This window comes from Erpetoichthys calabaricus, chromosome 12, assembly GCF_900747795.2.
Source record: "Erpetoichthys calabaricus chromosome 12, fErpCal1.3, whole genome shotgun sequence".
Taxonomy (NCBI): Eukaryota; Metazoa; Chordata; class Cladistia; order Polypteriformes; family Polypteridae; genus Erpetoichthys; species Erpetoichthys calabaricus.
Window position 1 is genome coordinate 944,015 of NC_041405.2, and position 22,054 is coordinate 966,068.

General features: G+C 44.8%; 2 protein-coding genes across 3 annotated transcripts in view; both read left to right on the forward strand.

Annotated features, from left to right (window-relative positions):
• Positions 1 to 9,483, forward strand: part of LOC114643031 (uncharacterized) — an 81,898-nt gene extending 72,415 nt beyond the window's left edge. For both annotated transcript variants that reach the window (XM_051934743.1, XM_028814749.2), the window contains exons 6-13: positions 24 to 323; positions 407 to 766; positions 1,424 to 1,747; positions 1,836 to 2,165; positions 3,281 to 3,637; positions 3,772 to 4,116; positions 5,301 to 5,364; positions 7,736 to 9,483. In XM_051934743.1, coding sequence (XP_051790703.1) covers positions 24 to 323; positions 407 to 766; positions 1,424 to 1,747; positions 1,836 to 2,165; positions 3,281 to 3,637; positions 3,772 to 4,116; positions 5,301 to 5,364; positions 7,736 to 7,805 — 2,150 coding nt within the window. In that variant the 3' untranslated portion in view covers positions 7,806 to 9,483. The remainder of the gene's footprint in view (positions 1 to 23; positions 324 to 406; positions 767 to 1,423; positions 1,748 to 1,835; positions 2,166 to 3,280; positions 3,638 to 3,771; positions 4,117 to 5,300; positions 5,365 to 7,735) is intronic.
• Positions 9,484 to 12,226: 2,743 nt separating this feature from the next.
• Positions 12,227 to 20,788, forward strand: nfatc2ip (nuclear factor of activated T cells 2 interacting protein). Its single transcript, XM_028814750.2, has 9 exons — positions 12,227 to 12,308; positions 14,530 to 14,646; positions 14,730 to 14,781; positions 14,867 to 14,996; positions 16,292 to 16,384; positions 16,517 to 16,724; positions 18,345 to 18,489; positions 20,291 to 20,391; positions 20,474 to 20,788. The coding sequence occupies exons 1-9, from the start codon at positions 12,297 to 12,299 to the stop codon at positions 20,633 to 20,635; spliced, it is 1,020 nt and encodes a 339-aa protein (XP_028670583.1). The 5' UTR covers positions 12,227 to 12,296; the 3' UTR covers positions 20,636 to 20,788.
• The last annotated feature ends 1,266 nt before the right edge of the window (positions 20,789 to 22,054 follow it).

The following is a 22,054-nucleotide window of genomic DNA, read 5'->3' on the forward strand; positions in this document are numbered from 1 at the left end:
TGTCTTGAATTTTTGCTTTCCAGTTCGCCCTCATCTCTCCGATATCCACAACGTCTCTCAAGTCACAGACACCGATGTGAAACTGCAGATCAGAGCTGAGGAGTTCCATCCACAATACATCAACATTGTGTGGTTACTAGGAGATATAAAAGTACCCACAATTTCTCCAAATGTCACAAAAAACCCTGATGGGAACTTCAGTGCCTGCAGCATTTGCTCTTTCACGCGGTCTCAGGTCCAGTCTCCTGATTTCAAGGTCACTGTAGAGGTTGAACATAAATCCATTGGTAAGATGGAGAAAACTGCCACCAGTGACACACCAGGTAAGCCAGTGAAGGCAGAGGTGCCCACCTCCAACCTCTTTGAGCTCCTTCACACCCTGAGTGACCCTTTTGTCTGTGTCTAGGCATCGATGGGCGCCCCCAGCTGTCTGATATTGAAGTCTTCTCATACACAAAGGTAGGAAAGCCCTGCTCCCTGCGCTGCACCATCTCCAGGTTCTTTCCCAGCACTGTGACAGTGACTTGGCAGCGAAACGGACCAAAGACAGGACATAAGAATATCCCTGCTGGGTCAAAAGAGTGGGCAGCCACAGTGAGCACACCCAGTCCAGTGATTAGAAATAACATCTGCGAGGTGACCTCTGAGGTCCTCTTCACCCCACAAGACCTCTCTGAATTGGAGGAGATGACCTACACCTGCGTGGTGGGACACGTGACCCTGGACACCCCATTGGAGAGGCGATCTGGGAAGCTGCAGCTAACAGGTAGGAGTCCTGTGTGGCGCTGCATTTGTCAGTCGTTTTTCGGCATCGACTTAGCATGTCAGCTCTCTGCTTGTTGGCCACACTTTGGTTTCTTCTGTCTTTCTTACGGTTGAACTGCAGTGTTTGCTCTTGTTTTGGTTCAGTGTTCATTTATCGCTTCTGATTTAATGTGGTGTTGATTTTTAGATTCATTTTTTTATGATTTGTGTCATCATGTTGCCTTTTTTTGCGTTGTGTGTTTCTCTGGACACCACAATATGGCTGCTCTTGTTGGTATTGACACTTTGGAGCAATGAGTATGGCACATAGTTGGGCACATGATGTATGCTGTATGTGATGCTAACACCACTGCACTATCAAAAGAAAAGACCATGAGACAGAATTGAATTCCAGCAATCAAGAGAAACAAGCTTGGGGAGGTTCCAGTCTTTGATTTTTGTTTGGATTTGACTTTATCTTTGCTTTTGTCCTTAAAGATTTTAGTGAACCTTTTAACCGATATTTGTGCTCGAGTTATGACTTTATTCTCTGTTTATTACTCAGCTCTGTTTGATAGGACACTCAAAACACATCTCCTTGTGCAACCTACAACACCAATGGCTCCTCAATGACTCCCAGACGCCATTTTCATTTGATTCCTCTGATGTTCTTTTCCAGGTGATAAGGGGCGTCCCAAGGTATCCAATGTGCAGGTTCACTTCGTTGAGTTTGGTCGCCCCTGCATCCTGACCTGCACCGTGTCCGACTTCTACCCTAAAGAGATCAACGTAACCTGGCAGAGCAGACAGAGGAGAACCCAGGCGACCCTACCAACAAGTCATTATGGGCCGTCAATGAGGGACAACCGATACGCTCTGGTATCTCAGGCAGAATTCACCCCTTGGTCCTTGCGTGATCTAGATGACATGGAGGTCGTCTGCAGAGTGGACCATGAGACCCTAGGAGGAAAGCCCATCGAGAAGACCTGCTCAGTGTTCCCAGGTGAGGAGTGTGATGAGCCTCCATCTCTCCAGGCCTTTGAGAACACTGAGGCCTCCTCCTTCATCTTTTGTGTCCCATTACCTCACAGGTGTGAATTGCTGTCCCCTGGTGTCTGACATTAAGGTGGCTGAGTATAAAGGACTCGGCCAGCCCTGCACTCTGAGCTGCTCCATTAAGAATTTCTACCCCAAAGACATCAAAGTGACTTGGCAACGAACTGGTGACAAAGGACCAGACATCACGGCTGTGCCCTCTGAGCACCAGAGTGGAGAGAGGAGCTACCAGCTGGAGGCTAAGGCCACCTTCGTCCCCAAGACTCAAAGTGACCTGGAGGAAGTGCAGTACATCTGCAGAGTGGAGCATGAGACTCTAAACGGGCAATACTTTGAGAGGCAGACTGGGAAGATTGGGCAGAGCGGTGAGTCCAACGGTCTCAGCTGTGTGGTGCAGGAGAGGTGTGCGAGTGTGTATGGCAGTGTTTGGGCTTGGGTTTTTTTCGATTTTGTCTTCATCTCACCTGAAGAAGGGGCCTGAGATGCCCGAAAGCTTGCATATTGTAATCTTTGTAGTTAGCCAATAACAGGTGTCATTTTGCTTGATTTTTCACCACATTCATAATGGCTAACATGGTACAACTCCCTAGTACTAGTACTATATATATATATACTGTATATATATGCGCCAGTCATCCAGACATTAAAAACACTGACAGGTGAGGTGAATACCATTGATTATCTTGTTCCAATGGTACCTGTCATGGGGTGGCATATATTAGACAGCAGGTGAACAGTCACTTCTTGAAGATGATATGCTGGAAGCAGAAGAAATGGGCAAGCGTAAAGATCTGAGCAACTTTGACAAGGGCCACATTTCATGGCCAGACAAATGGGTCACTGCATCTCCAATATGACAGGTCTTACAGGGTGTTCCTGATATGCAGTGGTTAGGATCTACCAAAAGTGACCCATAGCACACTGGGAACGAAGTCTAGCCTATCTGGTCCAATCCCACAGAAGAGCTACGGTAGCACAAAACTGATAAAAACACTTAACACTGTCTATGAGAGAAAGGTGTCAGAACACAGAGTGAGTGCTGTAGCCACAGATTGGTCAGAGTGCCCATGCTGACCCCATCCACCAACAAAATCGCCTATAATGGGAATGGGAGCAATGGAAGAAGAAGGCCTAGTCTGATGAATCAAATTTTATTTGAAATAATGTGGACGACCAGGTGTGTATGTGTGTCGTTTACCTAGGAAGGGATGGCAGTAGGATGCACAGGGAAGAAGACAAGCCAGTGGAGGCAGTTTGATGCTCTGGGCAATGTTGTGCAGTAGCTTCTTTCAGCAGGATAATGCAACCCATCACACTGCAAAAATGATTCAGGAATGGTTTGAGGAGCATAACAAAGAATTGACTTGGCCTCCAAATTCCACTGATCTCAATTCGATGGAGCGCCCCACCTGAGCGTCAGGACAGAGCAGTGTCACAAGCTCAGTTCCATGGTAAACGCATCTCTCTCTTTGTGTTCCAGATCTGCTATGTTGCCCTGTTGTCTCAGACATCCAGATTATTAAGTGTGCAAAGCTCAGCCAGCCATGTGTCCTGGGCTGCTCCATCCGGGATTTCTACCCTGAAGAGATCGAGGTGACCTGGCTGAGGAGGGACTTAAAGACGGGCAGTGAGTTCCTTTCAGGGACAGCTGGCTGGATGGCCGAAGTCGATGCAAAACAAGAAAAACAGAAGAATGACACATACAGCGTGAAGACACAAGCCACATTCACCCCTGAGACTCTGAATGACGTGGAGGAGGTGGAGTACATCTGCAGGGTACAACACAAGAGCCTGTCCACTCCTGTAGACAAGCATTCTGGGAGGATCCCAATAACCGGTAAGAGACTCCATTAAGTGTGGTTGGATCCCCGATACCATTGGTCTCGCTTGTAACCTTTAATGCCCAGAGCTCACACCCTAGGTGACGCTGCACTCTCTTTGCTCATTGATTCTCTCTGTTTGTTGTCCCAGGCCTTGTGCACAAGCCCAAAGTCTCAGAGGTGGAGGTCAACTTCATCCAATTTGACCAGCCCTGCATTCTCACCTGTCAGGTGTCCGACTTCTACCCCAAAGAGATTAGCATCACCTGGGAGAGGAAGAAGAAGATGATGAAGGGATTATTAAAGTGTGTGGATGAATGGAGGCCCCTGGTGACCCAGGATGGGCCATCATGGAACAACTACAGATACACGCTGGAGTCTCGAGCTGAGTTCACACCCCAGAGTCAGGCAGAGCTTCAGGACATGGAGTTCATCTGCAGAGTGGAGCACAGCAGCCTGAGGGGGCCTGTGGAGAAGCAAGGCTCATTTGCAGCTGGTAAGTGTGTCTCATCTCAAGTGTCCCCTTGCCCATGGCCACATTTGAAATCAGATAAACAGAGACAGGTGGGGTATGGAGAGCAGGGGCCAAAGGGGCTGCCTCCATGATGACTGGAGTGAGTTGAGTCAGTAAGTGCTCTTCAGACCTCACTTACACAGTACCATACAGGACCATAAGGCTTAAAATCAGATACTTGCACAGAGGCAGAGGGAATGGTTGGGACAATGGTCCTTTTATGTTTGAACTCAAATCATGGCCTTTGATTCGTTTTAAATGACTGTAGCGCGTTGAGCAGTAAGTGTTGTTCTGAGGTCACTCACTATGGAGTCACCAATTGAAGTTCACATGAATAGGCAGATGATGATGATGGATAGTGTGGTCAGATGAGGGAATGACCAAGTCCAAAAAGAAATGTTGGGACACCAACTGGGTCATCCCATTTAATCAGCTGAGTGTTCAAAGTAAAACAAATGTGCATTGGCAATGACGAAGGCCCAAAAACAAAATCACAAAATGTAGCCTACTCAAGGCTGGGCTAGTCTGCTCTCTTTGGTAGGAGCCTCCATCCTGCAGTCTGTTTGGTCAACAAATAGACGTCTCCTTCGAGGCATTTCTCTCATTTGATTTTTAACTCATATGCTGTTCTGGATTATTCCTCCTGTCCCACTCACCCTGAGCTGTTTTTAGGTGACCTAAGTGATGTGCTGTACTTTAGAAATGAAGTTACTCCCCCATGTTGGCAGAGGAGCCCACTACTGGTCACGGGGCCTTCAGCATTCAAGTCTTATGCTACAGAGCTTCCATGTTGACTACCCATACTGTCCTGTTCCACTAACTTCTCAGATACCCATCTCTGTTTAGGGTGACAGTTAGCATTCACCCTTTGCTTTACTCCTCTGTAGGAATTCTGTGTACTCAAACCTTTACATAGTCGGTCACCACGTGGGCTTCTCATCTTGTTGTACGTTAATTCATATTCAGCACATTTAGAGTGGTCTCCAAAGCATCAAAAACTTTCTCATGGGGGCAGATGGAATGGCTAAATCAGCTCAGGTCTGAATTACTCGCTGCAGCCACTTGTGCTCATTGAGTGTTGTCTTCTTTATGGTGTGCCATTCGCCGAAATACAAGAGACTGCTGGTTGCTGGTCTTGTACCTCTCACCTTCTTATTTTCTTGCAGTGCTGCAATTAACTGGTCTACAGGCCAAAGGAAATGGAGACCAGGAGGACCAGCCACAGAACAGGTAACCTGGCAGTAAGCCACCCACTTCTTGCCATCCATTGCTACTGATACCTCATCGATGAGTATGGTGTGGACACCCTGCCCACTCAGTATTCATCATCTGCTGTTTCTTTTCCATCATACTGTACTGCATTCCATAACCACAGTGGTGTAATCTTATGGCCGAGTGAGGGCCATCCATGTGTCCTCAGCTCATAGCCACACACATCATAGGCAGCATCTCAACAGCTGGGCTTCAGTGGCTGCCATGCTGACTCAACTGGTTTGTGATCCTGTGCCCACCCTCATATTGTACAGGGCCTTCCACCACACATCCATGAAGCACACAGTCCATGTGGAGGCACTCGCCACGGCTCAGCCATCTTTTTCCGTTTGTTGTCCATTTTGTCCTGAGCCAGAAGATATTTTTTTATTGGAGTTTTCAGTTTTTTACTATATTTTTGAGTGCTGCTCTTTTTGGTTTCATTTTCATTTTGTCTTTTATTCTATGATTATTTCATGGCACCATTTTGTTTATATTATTTCTGCCACCTGTGGCCTCATTGCTAAGGCATGGGTCTCTGTTGCTAGGCAACACCCAGCAGCGGTCACACTGTGTAATGTCATCAACGCTAAAATAGACTGAAAGATCCTTCACTTTGTACACATCTGTTGCAGTCTTCTGCTAAAATATTTCAATTAATTTGTCCCCTCATCCACCAAGACTCAATACCAATACTGCAGAATGACAGAGTGAAAGCAGGATTTTAGGAATTTTTTGCAAGTGTGTTCATAATAAAATGGACACATCAACACAATTATTCAGACCTTTTGCTTTGGCTCAGGACCATCCCATTCTATTGACCGTCATTGAGATGTTTCTACAGCTCGTTTGGAGTCCACCTGTGGTCAATTCAGTTGATCAATCTGTTTATTGAAGGTCCCAGACTTGATCATTACCACATCATGAAGTTAAGGAGCTGCCTACAGAGCTTGGAGATAGGACTGTGTCACGTAACAGATCTGGAGAAGGCTACAAAACATTCTTGCAGCTCCGAATATTCCTAAGAGCACAGTTGCCTTCATAACTCTTTAATGGAAGACGTTGGGAACAACCATGACTTTTCCTAGCTGGCTATTTGACCAGACTTGAGAAATTAGGGGATATAAGCCTTGGTAAGAGAGGTAACCAAGAATGTGGTGGCCTGTGTCAAGATTGGAGAAACTTCCAGAAGTACAACCATCACAGCAACACTCCACCGATTTGAGCTTTATGACGGTGACCGGACAGATGGCTCTCCTCAGTAAAAAGTACATTGAAATCTGCATGGGGTTTGAAAAAAAAGAAAACGATAAAGAAAACAAAAAGGCACCTAAAGGGCCCTCAGACTGTGAGAAACAAGATTCAGTGGTCTGATGAAACCAAGATTAGCATCAGGGACTGGGAGACTAGATGGGGTTGAGGAAAAAGTAAACAGAACAAAGTGCAGAGGCATCCTTAATGAAGACCTTCTCAGAGTGCTCTGGACCTCAGACTGGGCCAAAGGTCCACCGTCAACCAGGACCAAGCAAAGACAACACAGGAGTGGATTAAGGACAACTCAGGGAATGTTCTTGGATGGCCTAGCCAAAGCCCAGACTTGAGCCCAATCAAACATCACTGGAGAGTCCTGAAAATAGTCATCCATCGACACACTCCATCCATCCTAACGGATTTTCAGAGGATTTGCAGAGAACAATGGCAGAAAATCCAAAACTCCAGGTGTGTCATGTCAAACCCAAGAAGATTCCAAGGGACTTCAGCTAAGTGTCGAGTAAAGGGTCTGCATGGTTGTGTCAACGGGATAGTTCTGTTTTTTTTTCTTATAATTTTACAATTGTTAAAATTCTGCTTTTGCTTTGGTGTAGTGAGTGTTGCTAGATGGGGGGGGGGAGGGGGGGGGGGGGGGGGGGGGTTAACGGATTTCAGCACAAGGCTGCAGCCTAACAAATGTGTGAATACTTTCTGAAGGCACTGTAGATAAGTCTTGGATCGTTGTCCAAGATCGTGGATACTTTCTCAGTCTTTTGCGAGTTCTTCTTAGTTAGTCATCTCGGTGCACCTAATCCTTCGGCTCGGCTCTAGGGCTCCTATTTTCAGTTAACATATTGAGTTTAGTTGCTTTGATCGTTTCAATCCAGGTTTTGTCCCCTGCTAATTCTTGGAAAAGGTTTCATCTCCTGGTCCATTACTGTTCCTACCTTTGTCTCCTACCAATTGTCACCTGTTGCAGGACATCACTGTAACCAAAATAACCCATAAGGAGTGGGTGGTGGGCAGTTGTATGCTCATTAAGAAGAGGGGCTTTGCTGCTTGGCACCTTGTCTCATCTCCCTCTCTATTTCTATCCCAGAGCTCCAGGAAAAAGAAAAACCCCAAAAGAACCAGCAGATGACAGCAAGACAGAGAGTCCCAGTGGATAAACATCTGAACATCTGGCCCAGCATGTGGGGTGTGTGACTAACCTCTGACCTGGCCTGAAGGAGACCTCCAGTTTGACATCCGCTGCACTTCGATGTACCATCCATCCAGATCCTCTGACCTCTTTATTGTTCCTTCACTCTGTAATACCACTGATCAAACTTTTAGAATCACTCCATCTGAAAGACCACTTGCTGAAATAACATTTGAAGGGAAGAAGAAGGCTCCAGTAGACAAGATGGCCCACCTGACAACAGCACTTAAGCTCATAGAATCATGAGATACCAGCTAAGCTCACAATCGCACACTCAAACTCCAGCCGTGCCACCCACTCTTTGTAACTGGGTCCAGGACTTTTTAACAGGCAGACCCCAGTCAGTCAGGCGGGGGAACAACATTTCTAAAACAATAAGCATAAATCCAGGAACCGTCCCATGCTGTACATGCTCATCACTCAGGACCATGTCACTACCCAGCATAACACCAGTATTATTAAATTTGCGGACGACACCGCCATTGAAGTGATCTCTGGGGCTGACTACTCAGCGTACAGAAAGGAGGCGGCTGGCCTTGTGAAGTTGTGTCAGGACAGTAATCTCTCTTAACAGCAGCAAAACGAAGAGGATGATTATTAACACACGGAGGAAGAGAGGTCAGCACCCACCACTGCACATCAGAGAGACTGAGAGTGGCCATGTTTAAACTTCTTAGCATTAACATTTCTGAGGATCCCACTTGGACCTTCAACATCACAGACCTGGTAGGGAAAGTCCAGCAGCGTTTGGATTTTCTGAGAAGGCTGAGGAAGTTTGGCGTGTCAATCAATATCCACAGCAGTTACTACCGATGCACAATTGAGAGTATCCTCACCTACTCCATCACAGTCTGGTTTGGGAACAGAACAGCATGGGAACGCAAGGCTCTACAGTGGTAAAATTGGAGCAAAATATCCCTGCACTAGAAGACATCTATAACACCACAACTCTCAGGAGGGCCCATAACAACCCACCCACACCATGAACTGCTCATCAGGGAGACGAGACGCTACAAGAGCATAGCAGTGAGAAGAACATCAAGGCTGAAGGACAGTCATCTCCCTTGTGCCATCTGGCTTGTAAATAAAACCCATTCACTGCCCGCTCCCTTCAGCACTGAAAGATGGAAGGCCATCTTGAGACCTGCAGATATATCTGGAGGACTCATAAAATAAGATTTTCATTGTACAGAGTACATAGGACAATAAAGTTGAAGTTGAGTAAAAGGCACCTGATAAGGACTGGTAAGAGAAGTTAGGATGGTATAATGGTGTAGACATTTGCATATATAAGGAAAGCAACCACTACCTAAGTAAGCTACAAGTGATTTCCATCGGGTTGGGAGACCACCTTTCTGGTTTGCCACACCCCCAACATTGCACTGCCCAAACTGTAGACAGAAGACACTTGAAGAGGAATCGCCGCTCCACCAGATTACCACCACACTGCCAACTAGCTTACAAATCACACGGGCTCGGTGTTATCCACTTCTGTTTTTAGTCTTGGTTCTTGTTGTCGGTTTACATTTTTGTTAATGGTTTAAAAGATTAAATAATGAGAATATATCCTTAATTCTCTTTCTCACTTCTGTTATCCTCTGTCATTTGTTATTTGTGATTCCTTCTGTATGTTGAGCCCAGGGAGGTGGACCCCCGACACTGCAGCGGCTTGTATGGGCCTATATGAGGGCCTTGGACACCTCCACCTAAGGCTGAAGAATTAGCTATCCTGCTCATGATGTTTAGCTCCTCTTTTCATGACCTTCTTGGTAGTGATGGCCAGACGAAACTCAGTGAAGCTTTCAAGGCTTCTTCCTGATTGTGCCAGAAAAGTAGTGTCTGCTATCTCTGCAGCCTGGGGCCTCCATCCTGGAGCTCCAAGGGCCTGGAGTTGACTTAATGGACAGTCGTCATTACTTGAATCAGATAATAAGTCCTCCACAGGCCTAATCTTAATTGTAGTGCAACCGGGTGGAGCTCTGGAGGTCTGCAGCTGAACTCTATTAGAGTCAACTCCGCTTACTTGGAGCTCCAGTGTGGAGGCCCAGGGCTGCAGAGATACATCCTTGGAAAAAGAGCTGAAGTCTTGCAGCTTTGAAAAGAATGAGCACAGTGACATCTGGTGGTTTGCAGAAGTCACTGCAACTATTAGTCCAATACTGCATTGGCAACATGCATTCAACCCCTTGGCGGTGGGTTTGGTGAAGGTACGTAATTCTTTTTTCTTAAAGGGTTTTGGTATCTGAAGATCAGATAAGGAAATGAGCTCAAAGTCGATCTTTAATCCTATCGCATCATAATCATGGGTCATGACCTCAGAGGCCACACCCCTAGAAACACAAAGAGCAGACCTAACAATGGGAATCAAAATGGCGGTGTTGGAGGACCCAAAAAGGAGAACAGGACATTGCTAAATAAAACAAGAACACTGCAGATAAGCAACACAGAATCGAATCATGACTATGCTGTGTGGGGGCACAAGGCGCTGCTGCCACCTCTGACTCTGCAAGAGAATCCAGATAATGGGGACACATTTGTGATCAACACAGCTAGTAGGATGTTAAGCTATATAGCGCCTTAATGTGTACAAATGTGTCATTTTACAAAAAAGACAGAGCAGCACCAGAGGAAGGTTGGAGGAGAGCGATTAGGCTGAGGTACGAGCCATGAGGAAAGCTTGAGGAAGCTGAACCTTTCAGTTTAAACAAACAAACATTAAAACAGAGAAACAATACAATTATCAATTGAATCAGTAAAGTAGATACCAGTTATAACTTTAAATTAATTGCATCAAAGCGGACTTCGGGAGACAGATGGAAAGTTGTTAAGGGCCGACTTCTCATTGAAAACCACAGACACCTGGAATAAGTGACCATGTAGTGGACAGTGGTTCCTAAGAGTCATGTCACATCAGAAGACTTTTCCAAGCAATTTTCAGTCAGAGCTTTCATTTTCAACCTTTTAGCGAGCTGGGGGCCCTCGTGAAGATGGTCGTATAATGTGACATACCCAGTGACTCAGTGCAACTGGTCCATGACTCGCCCTTCAAATAGGTTTGTCTACATGAGAGACGACAATCAATGAATACTCAATCAGAAGTATAATGAATATAACGCAGCAATGAGAAACAAGGAACACGGCTCACAAACAGAAGAGGCACTCACTGGCCTGATGTCTCATGCTTTATGTACCACGACAGAATGGAAAAAAGAAACAAAAAGCTGAGATTGCGGCTCAACCTTCCATACCTGTTAACCCTTCATACAGCACCAGCTAAACAGACTGCATGCTATTGGCTGTCAGAGAAAGAGATGAGAACTGCTGCGCTAGAAGGTCCTCAGGAGCTGTCGCTAACTTTGACATGTGCAACGATTTACAGTCACGTGAACTGAGGTAGTCCAGTGACAAGATCAGCAACTGCAGTCAGCAAGTCTGACATACTTCACGACCAGAAGTCACATAATTTGACAACAGCGTTAGGGACCTGCAGAATTGGACACAAAGTCTTTTGGGAAAAATCAGGTGATTAGGATTGGCAAGCTTTCCTGGGTTGAAAGGTCTATTCTCACCACAATTGCTCTTTTATTTTTATATAACGGTTTTTCTCTAAACATGTCTTCAGATCACTGAGAGGTATAACTAACCTAAAATAGGTGGCTGAGGTTTTGCCCTGATGGCACTCTTATGGCACACGCTGTCTGTATGGCAGGCGGCCACAGTGGCACAGTTATCAGCTGATCTTCTTAGATGATTATTAGCTGCTCTATGAGACTGCGGGGTTAAAGACCCTGAAATGCCAATTTGTAGGCTTTTATGTAATAAGAATATATTTTATCTCTATAGCACCTTTCACTTGCTTAAACTTGCCCATCCACGAATTGCGGAACCAAGCTGACCTGAATGAACGGGAGCATTGAATTTAAAGTCCCTTTAACTGATATTGTCCGAGGGTCTCATTACGGTTTGTAACTATGGTTTGAGCGCATCAGTTCCCCCATCATCCGACCCAAACATCCATAAGGATGCCCACCTACGCATCAGAACCGCATGCGTTTCTAGAGGGAATAACTGTTATGACGGATCATTCCATTCCATTTACGAAAGCGACAAACGAACGCGATTTCGTCCGACAAGGCGCTGCGTACAACCGCTGACCTTATCCACAGTCGCTGCGCTGGGCATTAAACTCTCGATTGTCAGCGCGTTCTCTTTTCGCCACGTGATTTCTTTATTTAGCGAGCGCCACCCATATGATTGACATTCCAAAAGACCAATGAGAGCTTCAGAACCACTCGTAGTCTCGCCTCCTACATTTATCTGCCAATTGTAACACTGAAAACTCACCCAATTTGCACGCTGATAATTGGTCAAGTTCTAGTTTCGCTTTTTTTCTGACCAATAGTTAATAGCGGTGGGCGGTCTCGGACGGGCAGGTTAAGCCTCTTATACTCAAACCGTAATGGCGGAAAAGGTAAGCAGTCTGTTGTTTAGCGGATATTACCTGAATGGGTACTTTAGTGCGAAGTGTGGCTCTTTTAGGGGAAGCTCGAGGAACGTGGGGAGTTTTCCGCGAACAATAAATAAAATTCACGATTGCATTTTGGGTTTAATATCTTGTGTGAACTTTTAAGATGGAGATTTGTGACTGGCCAAGTCCGCTGAGGGTGTTGGATTCTACCGACCCGCGTTGTCGTAAACTGTTGTGCTCACAGCTGACCCAGAAACTTCTGGTGTTTTGTGGCCGGACGCTGGGGTGTCCACAGTTAAATGGCATTTGATTGGCCGACTACTTCCGTAACGATAGGTCAGTTCATTTCTGTGCCCCCAGACTGGCCACCTCATGGCGTTTGAACCCGATGGACGGTCATTTGGAAAGGTAAGTACACCCCTGGCAGGTTTTTACTTTTTACAACATAAGATGACACCGTGTCTAGATTAGATATTTACTTCAACTGTATCTTTCGGTAAAGGTGATGTAATGTTTGGGGGGGGGGGCGAAATCAATAAAAAATCGACTTTGCAATTATTTATTAAACGGAAATTGAACAGATGCAGCATTTCCGTCAGTGGAAATTGTCAGAACCCCCTTGGCTCTACTAGTTGGTGTTACCCCCCAAGTTGGCATTTCCTATAGCGGTCTAGCAGGTGCTGACATAGAAAGCGTTCCTCTCTCATCCATGCAGAATTTTCAGCCGAGGGGCTTCCTTGCATCCTGCACAAACTCAGCCCCCTCGAATCTTGATGGGATTCAGATTTGGGCTTTGACTTGGCCCGTCCGTTTCTGCTTTTCCTTTGTGGATTTACTGGTTTGTTTAGGGGCTTTGTCATTTTTCAAGGTCTGTCTTCTGACAGATAGTCTTAGGTTGTCCTTAAGCAGCCCGTGGCACAATTCTAGTGGGTTCTACAGTGGTGACCTGCCTAGGCCCTGATGTAGACCCAAACTAGAACATTTCCACCGCCATCCTTTACAGTTGGTGTCCGGTTCTTCTGGTCAGCTGCTGGCTTTTGGTTTTTGCCAAACTGCGTTGTGGTTTTGTGTCCAAATAATTCTTCTTCTCTTTACAGTGTCTGTCTAGAGCACAGTGTTACAGAACTCCAGGGGTCTCATTTATAAAACTGTGTGTAGATTTGAATGTGAAAATGTGGGTATGTCATAAAAAAGTCTGATTTATAAAACCTGCCTCACGCACATTTCTACAGAGTTTACCTTCGTAAATCACAATCCTCTTGTAAATGTGCACACGTCAACCCTGAAACCGCCACATATGGACTGTGCTAGTGAGCCTTGTACAAACGCCACCTTGACGCTGCAGACCTTCATTGGCTGGCAGAGCTGATGCATCGAGACCCCACCTTCTGCATTTGAGGAGTCCTGTGGTGTGCTCTTCATTGGGGGGGGTCAAGGAAAGGCGCAAGCTGCCAGCGTCTGAGCGGGTATCCGTTATTACCTGGCACACGTCTGACGTGATTGCTGTTGCCGTGAGTAGTTCAGCCAGGAGCGTCCAACTCAAGTCCTGGGGGGGGGGGGGGGGATAGGCCACACACTGACTGCAGCTGTTCATTCTAACCATCTACTTAATTAGTGACCAGTTTTCACTTCTGATTAACTCTTTTTGCCTTAATTTGTGTTTAATTGTAAAGTTCTGGGCTTTTTAGGGGCTTCTTTCAGCTCTCCTCCTCTTGTAGATGCTCTTCTGGACGCTGGAATGGTTGATTTTTTTGAATTGCTTGGAGATGTTTTTAAGGACTCCTATGCACCTGTAACCTTCTTTCTGAAGCCCTCAAAGAGCTCTTTTGATTCTGGCTTGGTGATAACACACACTTCAGCAGCAAAGAGCAAACCAAGCTAATTGTCTGAGGTAGTTTAATAAGAGGACCGGCTCCGTTGTGATTCTCTTTTTAAAGATGCTCTGGTCATTTTCAGCTGATCCTAATTTGAGGTAGCAATAAGAGTCGGGTTGGGCAAAGTTTTTGCTTTTATGTTTATTTAAATCATACAGTCGACCAAAAGCTGTCAATGTGGCATGATGATGTTTGTAGTTCCACCTTCTCCGATCTGTACTGTTCAAATGAAGATCAAATCTTGATACGTCCACATATGTCAAAAAAAGGAAAAAAAACCTCTCCAGGGGTGTATTTACTTTTTCACATGGCTGTGTCTGTGAGTGAGAGTCCTTTTCTGTCCGGCTCAGATCTCCGAGAGCAGCGGCACTGATGAGGATCTCATCGAGGTGAGAGCGCCCCAGCCAAAGCGTCGTCGTGTCCTGGACTACACCAACCTGCGCACCGTACCAGTCTACTCCAGCAAGGTGAGGGCATGTGTGCCACGGTGTCTGTGTACCTCTGTTCACATGGACTTGACTCATTGTGACATGTCTGTCCCCCCCCCCAGGTCAGCAGCAGCCTGCGGTTCAGCCCTAAAATCCCCAGTGAGCTGGACTCGGGTAAGTTTTGGGGGCTTTGCCTAGGTTGCCATTTGCAGACAGTGTGACATCAGAGCTTACTGATTTTTGTCTTTTTACTCCCCAGATGTGGAGGAAGAATCTGAGCCCCCCTGGGATCCCGGGGTCACAGACAAGCGGAGTAAAGGAAAGCCTGTGGATGATAAGCTGGTTATGCTGGACGGGTCAGACTCCGAAGAGGAGCCTCCTAAACAAGAGTGAGTGCATGTCGCTGTGTGGCCATCGCAGCTCCTGATTGCTTTGAGTCTCCTCTTGCGCCAGCATTTTGTGTCGCCTTAACTCTTTGAGGGCTCATTTATTTATTTATTTATTTATTTATTTTTATTCCATTTTGGCCCAAGGCTGATTTTTTTTTTTTTTTTTTTTTTCCCCAAAAACCTCACTTTTCTGAACAGCACACAAATCAATGGTTCACACATAAATCAACATAAAATGTCTGTTGCTGTATGCTGTGCCCGCTGTCACTGTCTGTTCACCTTCTCTGGCAATGGGCACAGCAGGTGGGCGGCAGTGGCAATTGCAGTGCAACACGATTATTTTTTGCTCATCTGCTTATAAAGTAGATAGGAACTGAGTACATATTCATCACTTTTACATGCCTTTGAAATCTTCCAGTTTTAAGACAACATATAAAACGATTGCATGACCCTAAACGTTTACAATGCCAGTCTTCACAATCTCAGAAGAGAGTATGGAACTGAACACAACTGGCAGGTAGAAATAATCACCGATTGTTTTAATCTGGGAAACGCTTACCAACCTACATGTAAAAAACACCCGTCACATCTTTACCTTAAACGCAGCAGGCACTTACTGTACATATAATTAACTCATTTAGGGCTAATTCATTTTTATTTTTTCCTTCTCTCCCACGGCTGAACATTTTTCCAAAAAATACTCCGTTTTCTAAAAAAACACACAAAGCAATGATTTCACACATAAACCAACAAAAATCAGAGTGACGGTTGTCATAAGTATTTATTTTATGTTCCATGAGCCTTTCAGTATGTAAATTCACATACTTATTAGATCCCTGTTTGTCTCGGCACTCATAACCTTAAAAGCATTTTCTGGAAAAAAAAATGGCTACCTGTCTTTCGTTTTCGATTTCCAGATTGCTTGAATCAAAATCAGTGTTCAAGAAGTCAGGGGTCCGATTCAGAAATAATATCCAAAAATTGAATACGCACAGTGTGTTTTGCTTTTCACACTCGCTTCACTCTCTCACCCGATGTTGATGCCATTCTGGATGCTGTTTGCTCCTTGCGCACGTGCGCTGATTCAACGCCAAGTCTAACAATCCTCCTAGCAGTGAGAGTCTACCCTTAACATAACGGTGAGTTTCGTCGACGTTTATAGCTGATTATCGCCCGCTGCCTCTGGATGTCGACTAAAGTGCACATCCGCCCTAATAGAGTTAAGGTGGGTTAGCCTAATGCTGGACCGCTGTGATGTCATCAGGATGTCTGCCTAATCTCTTTGTATTTCTCAGATCCTGGGACAGGTCCCCTTCACCTCCACCCCCTACACCAGAGGTGCCCTTGAAAAGGAATCGGAGAGTTGGCAGAGCCCTCAGGAAAATCAGGTGTGTGTTTCTCTGGGTAAGGTGCAAGTCTTATCCTGCTAGGACTCTGGTGTCACGTGCTCTGTCTTCAAGTCACTGCCACTTGTCATTTCCAAACCTCTAAGCTGACACCGTCTTGTTCTGCCCATGCAGGAAAGTGGACATGACACTGAACAAGCTGGGCACCACCGTATCTGCAACTGCACGTAGAGGACGAAACAATAAGTGTGACAGCGATGAAGATAATGACGTCATCTTGGTCACTTCGCCCACCCTGGAAAATAAGGAGCTTGCCGGTCCCAGAGAGATCACATTGAAGATTCACTGCCGAGGTGACCTTCATAGGATCCCCGTTCAGTCGGTAAGCTGTAATGGGAAGGGTGTCCGAAGGAAGGTAACTGCATGTAGCTTGTAAGGCCGCTGAATACTGGGGGTAGCACAGGCTGTCATGACCTTAATTCTGACTGTAGGTAGTGTGGAAGGCAAAACACTGTGACAGATTATAACTCTGCAAGGTCAGACGTAACGTGCGGAAGCCCTTTTACCATTAGGGCCCTATATTATGGATAAACCCAGCTGAGCAAGGCCATTCCATTTGAAGTAACGTCAATATACGAGACCATTCGGGGTAAGATGCCATATTAGAGCTTAACAGGGTCATTCTGTTAGAAATGCAGAAAGCTTTTCAATGTTGGACAATATATGGTGGCTAATGGCAGTATAGCAGTTTCATTCCTATACAAGTAAAGTGACAAACAGAGGTCCGTTAAGGTTAAGACCCCAGCTCAGTGAGGTCACGCTGTTAGCAGTAACACCTATATGCGTAAGCGTTTATGGCACAAGGCACTATTACAGCTAAACCCAATTTGAAAAGGTCATGTTTGTCAGTTACCTGCATGGCAAAGCCATTTCAGTATAAGGCACTATATAATGGCTAAACCAGGCTCGGCAAGGTCACACACTTAGAAATAAAAATGACAAATAGTGGCCCATCAGGCTAGCGCTACGTATAATGGCTAACTGCAGCTCCACAAGATCACTGTGTTAGAAGTAAAGCCTATGCAGCGAAGCTTTTATAGCATATGGTGCCATAGTCTAGCTGAATCCAGTTAATAAAGAGCACTTCATTAGAAATAACCTTTATATCTAGAAGCCTTATAGAGTAAAGCACTATATTATAGCTAAACTCGGCAAGAGTCATCAAGGTAAGGCACTATATTATGGCTAAACACACCTCAACAGGGTCTCTCTGTTGGAAGCCCTTTCACCGTAAGGCAGTTTATTACGACTTAGCTAGCTCAAGAAGGTCCCGCCATTAGAAGTGAAACTGATCCACAGCTGCCTCGTTGGGTGTCAGGCACTATATTATAGATAAACCTAGCAGCAGCTGTCCCTGACAGCTGCAGAATGTTCACCAGGTCATCTATACTGTATGACAAAAAGAAAAAAATGAATTGCACAAAGTGGTGTATCAGTCCATTTTGTGTTAACACTGACATCTCGCATACACACTGACCTCAGCCGAGGCCTGCAGTTCTTTGGATGTTTTTCTGGGATTCTCTGACTGTCACTGGGCCCTTGTGATCATTTTGGCTTTCTGTAATATTCCCCTCTGTTCTAGATGTTCCCATTGTAAGATAATGGTTCTCATGGTGTTGCGCTGGAGCCCCAGAATCTTAGAAATGGCTTTGTAATTTCAGCATTTTGTTTTTAATCTAATCTAAGAATTTCCTTTGCTCAAGGATTAGTGTTCTAGAAACCTTATGATGACAACTTCAGTCTCATGGTGAGGGTCAGTATATGGGGAACTTTATCGTGGCTCCCTCTAATATTTTATGAAAATATCTGCTGCCATTCATTGTGACAAATATACAAACATGTCAAGAAGGGATAAATACATTTTCACAAGAGAACATTTACAGGGTGCTGAAGACTTTTAAAAAGGTCCCAAGTGTTATACCTCTGCACTCTGTCTCAACAGACGGACCCCCTTCATGTTGTCATAGAGCAGCTTTCCGTCAAACTGGAGGTGCCGCCCTCCTGCATCCTGCTGCTTAACAAAGAGGAGGAGCTTCCTGTGTCATCGACGGTGTCCGCGCTGGGCCTGGGCATTGCGGACATTGTGGGTAAGTGTTGTCGTGGAGGTAACCTCTTCAAGAAAAGATGCACAGTTTCTGGGTAAGCAGTCAGACTTTATTGTAAAGCATATGAAAGTATTGCAGAGCGTATAAAGCCGTCTCGGCTCAGTGATGTGAACCCCTTCCTTTGGGTGAGCCTCATATTTATTACATTTCTTATCTTGAAACATCCCTGCTGCACACATTTTCTCATGACAATGACCTTTCTCCATACCTTTTCTAATATCAGTCACCTGGGGCCTCATGTATAAACGGTGCGTATGCACAGAAATGTTGCGTAAGAACGTTTCCACATTCAGATCGCGATGTATAAAACCTACACTTGGCGTAAAGCCACACACTTTTCCACGGTACCTCATACCCTGTCGTACGCAAGTTCTGCGCTCGGTTTTGCAGACTGGAGGCACCCAGCGTCAAAGTAGTGCTACTGTTCCTGTGTGATTCGCATATCGTTCATAAATTTAATGCATCTGATTGTAATTAACCTGTAACAATATAACGGTCCACAGAATGAAATGGTCTGTAACTGCTTTAGCGTTGTTACTCTCACTGCACCTTCTTCTTCTGTCGGCTGCTCCCGTTAGGGGTTGCCACAGCGGATCATCTTTTTCCATATTGCTCTCACAGTGATATAAATACTCCGAGTGGTGCAGTATCTGAGTGTGAATCACAGATCTACAGCGATTGGAAAGAGAATTATCAGTATACAGCATCAAGCACTCGCTGCCTCAGCCATTCGCTATTTGAACTGCTCTCATCCGACCAATGCTTCACAGCCTTTCCTGTTCAGAACTCGCGGTTCACAAACAGTTTCATCCCAAGAACTGTAAACGCACTCAATCAGTCCATCAAGTGCTCCTTGTAGAACTGTTTGTACTTGCAAGTTCCGTGAGGTAATAGTACTTATGATAGTTATAATATTGCACAACCTGAGCCACTTTATAAAGCGCGTATTTACATATGATGACGAAATCATTTTAAAGATGTAATGCAGCAAAATTTGTTGATTATATTATACAGATAAAACTTTAACTACACGCTGCCGCAGCACTAGCGAGCTTGAGCTTCGTTCACGGTTTGTTCCTGCCTTGCGCTGTATTCTAGCTGTGGCTGGCGCGACACTGGAAGGATAGATGGATATAATAATTAAACATTACGAAGATATTTCAAAAAGGGGAAAACGCAAACCTTTAATAATTAATCAGCTCTTATGTAGCTCACCCTAGCTAGTACAATGCGTTTTGCTTTAACTTGATTGCCTAAGGTATTGATAAGCCTTTCTATATATATATATATATATATATATATATATATATATATATATATATATATATATATATATATATATATATGTATATATATATATATATATATATATATATGTTTAAATACCATCTAAAATGTTTATATTCCTGTGTGCTAACGTGAAAGCTTACTTAGTTTCTTAAAATCAAACACTCGTTAAAGCTTCTTTAGTCTTCTTTCAGTTAGAAGCCTCAGCAGCTGTGTTCCCAGAGCAAAAGTCTGCTTAGTTCCCTCTGAGAAGACCACACTCTTGACTCACTAAAGTGTAAAACGTAACAATTGAAAGGACAGGCAGGCCACAAACAGCGGCCCTCATGCTAATGAATGGTGACCTACAAGCATAAGCTTTTAATAGATAACGGCTCTTAAACTAATAACCAAGCACGCTGATGTTTAATCTAAATTCCCAATTGCGTCTGTTCCTCTGGTATCAGCGATTTGATTTCTCGCTGCCCAGCTTACCTTTACGCTGTTCTGCCCACAGACTGCATCATTCTCGCGAGGAATCCGCAGGAGTCAGACGGCATTACTCTGCGATTGCAGGGAAAGGACAAGGACTCTGTGCACCTGATCTTGGTCAAGAAGGTAGGGCTGACTTAAACGAGGAGGTCCAAAGCTTTCTCTGATCCTTGTTATACATCACTGCCATTTGTCTGTCCATCTGTAGGACGCACCGCTCGCCTTGCTGTTCCATGAGTACCGACAGAAGGCTGGACTGCACCAGAGGAAAGCACTCAGCTTCCTGTTTGACGGGGAGAAGCTCACTGAGGAAATGACGGCTGCACAGCTGGACATGGAGGACGGTGATGTGGTAGAGGTGTGGCAGTAGGCTGTGGGTCATGTCAGTCCATCCAGGTTATTGGTACTAATGGAGTGCTTCTCTTGCATAGGAACTTCATTACTTGTTCTTTACACTAGGTGGTGTAGTTTCATTATTTACTGTACATATTAAATGTCACAAATTTAAAATAAAAAAAAAAAATAAAGTTACTGGCTTACCGCAAGTATGTAAACTCAGTGGTGGATTCTGCCAGGCACCATATTCAAGTAGGTAATGCCCTCATGCCATGCACCCTGCTCTTTGAGGTCTTTCAGTTCCTGGCTAGCCACGGACAACATGCAGGTGGTAATAACAATTCTTGTCAAGCAGCACAGGACCTCTGAAACGTCTGCACTCTGATTTGTGACAAGCCAAGTGTTTTATTTTACCCCATGATTTTCAGTGATAACTTGTTTCTTTTACTATTGACCTTCACCGAGGATGGGCCCAAACCAAACCCCCTTCACATTGCTTAATTTGAGATGAGCAGTATCTGTGCTTTATCCCACTAATATGATTTTTGTGCAAGCCATAGCTATTGGCATTGTGAATAGACTTTTTGAATGACTTTGATTATTTATGTAGTCCGTGAATACCAGGTATATGGAAGATCTCCATTCCTGCTATTGTTCTACTATAAGACATAGATATTCATGTCATTGATGCATGAAAAGTGTAGCCAGAATTTGGCTTGTTCCCTTGTGAGCTTAAGCTCTATTTACAGTGACAGGTGATTTAATTTTAATGACGTTCAAAAATGTAATTTCTTCCCAACTGGTGTGTATACCCTAAAGTCCTATTCAGATAGGATTTTCATCAGCAGCTGGGGACAGTCAGCACTTGAAGTGGGCTGGTAGTACACACAGGTACGTTTCCCCATTCTTGTCTTATGTGTACCAGTAGTTAATGTTTGTGTACTGACAGTTCAGACCACATTAGCAACCCTTATTTATAACAATTTGTCTGTTTTCACCTCCAAGGGGGAGACACCCACATTCTTTGATATAAATGTTTCATATCAGCACATCTTTATACCTCGGGGAGATGAGGGGGTTGATCAAAGTGATGGCTTGCACAAGACTAGCTTAATCAAGGGTAACTTTCTATAGACTTATCAAATGGGGTCTTTGACCTCATAATCTTTACTGGCTATACTTTTGGAGATCATTTCTATAGTTTGTTCCCAGACAAATGCGTTTCTAAAGTGATTCTTCCATTTTTCCCTACTAGGTTTTTTTTTTTTTTGGGAGTTTTTCCTTGTCTTCTTAGAGAGTCATGGCTGGGGGGCTGTCAAGAGGCAGGGCCTGTTAAAGCCCATTGCGGCACTTCTTGTGTGATTTTGGGCTATACAAAAATTAAATTGTATTTACTGAGATTGTCCACTGGTGATAATTACTGTAACCCACCTCCTGGTGCAAATCTAATCGG

Excerpts from the sequence above, each read along its gene's own strand:
- nfatc2ip (XM_028814750.2), top strand. Across the intron at positions 14,647-14,729 it reads TACCAGTCTACTCCAGCAAG|GTCAGCAGCAGCCTGCGGTT; the intron begins GTGAGGGCATGT and ends CCCCCCCCCCAG. Across the intron at positions 16,385-16,516 it reads AGAGCCCTCAGGAAAATCAG|GAAAGTGGACATGACACTGA; the intron begins GTGTGTGTTTCT and ends CTGCCCATGCAG.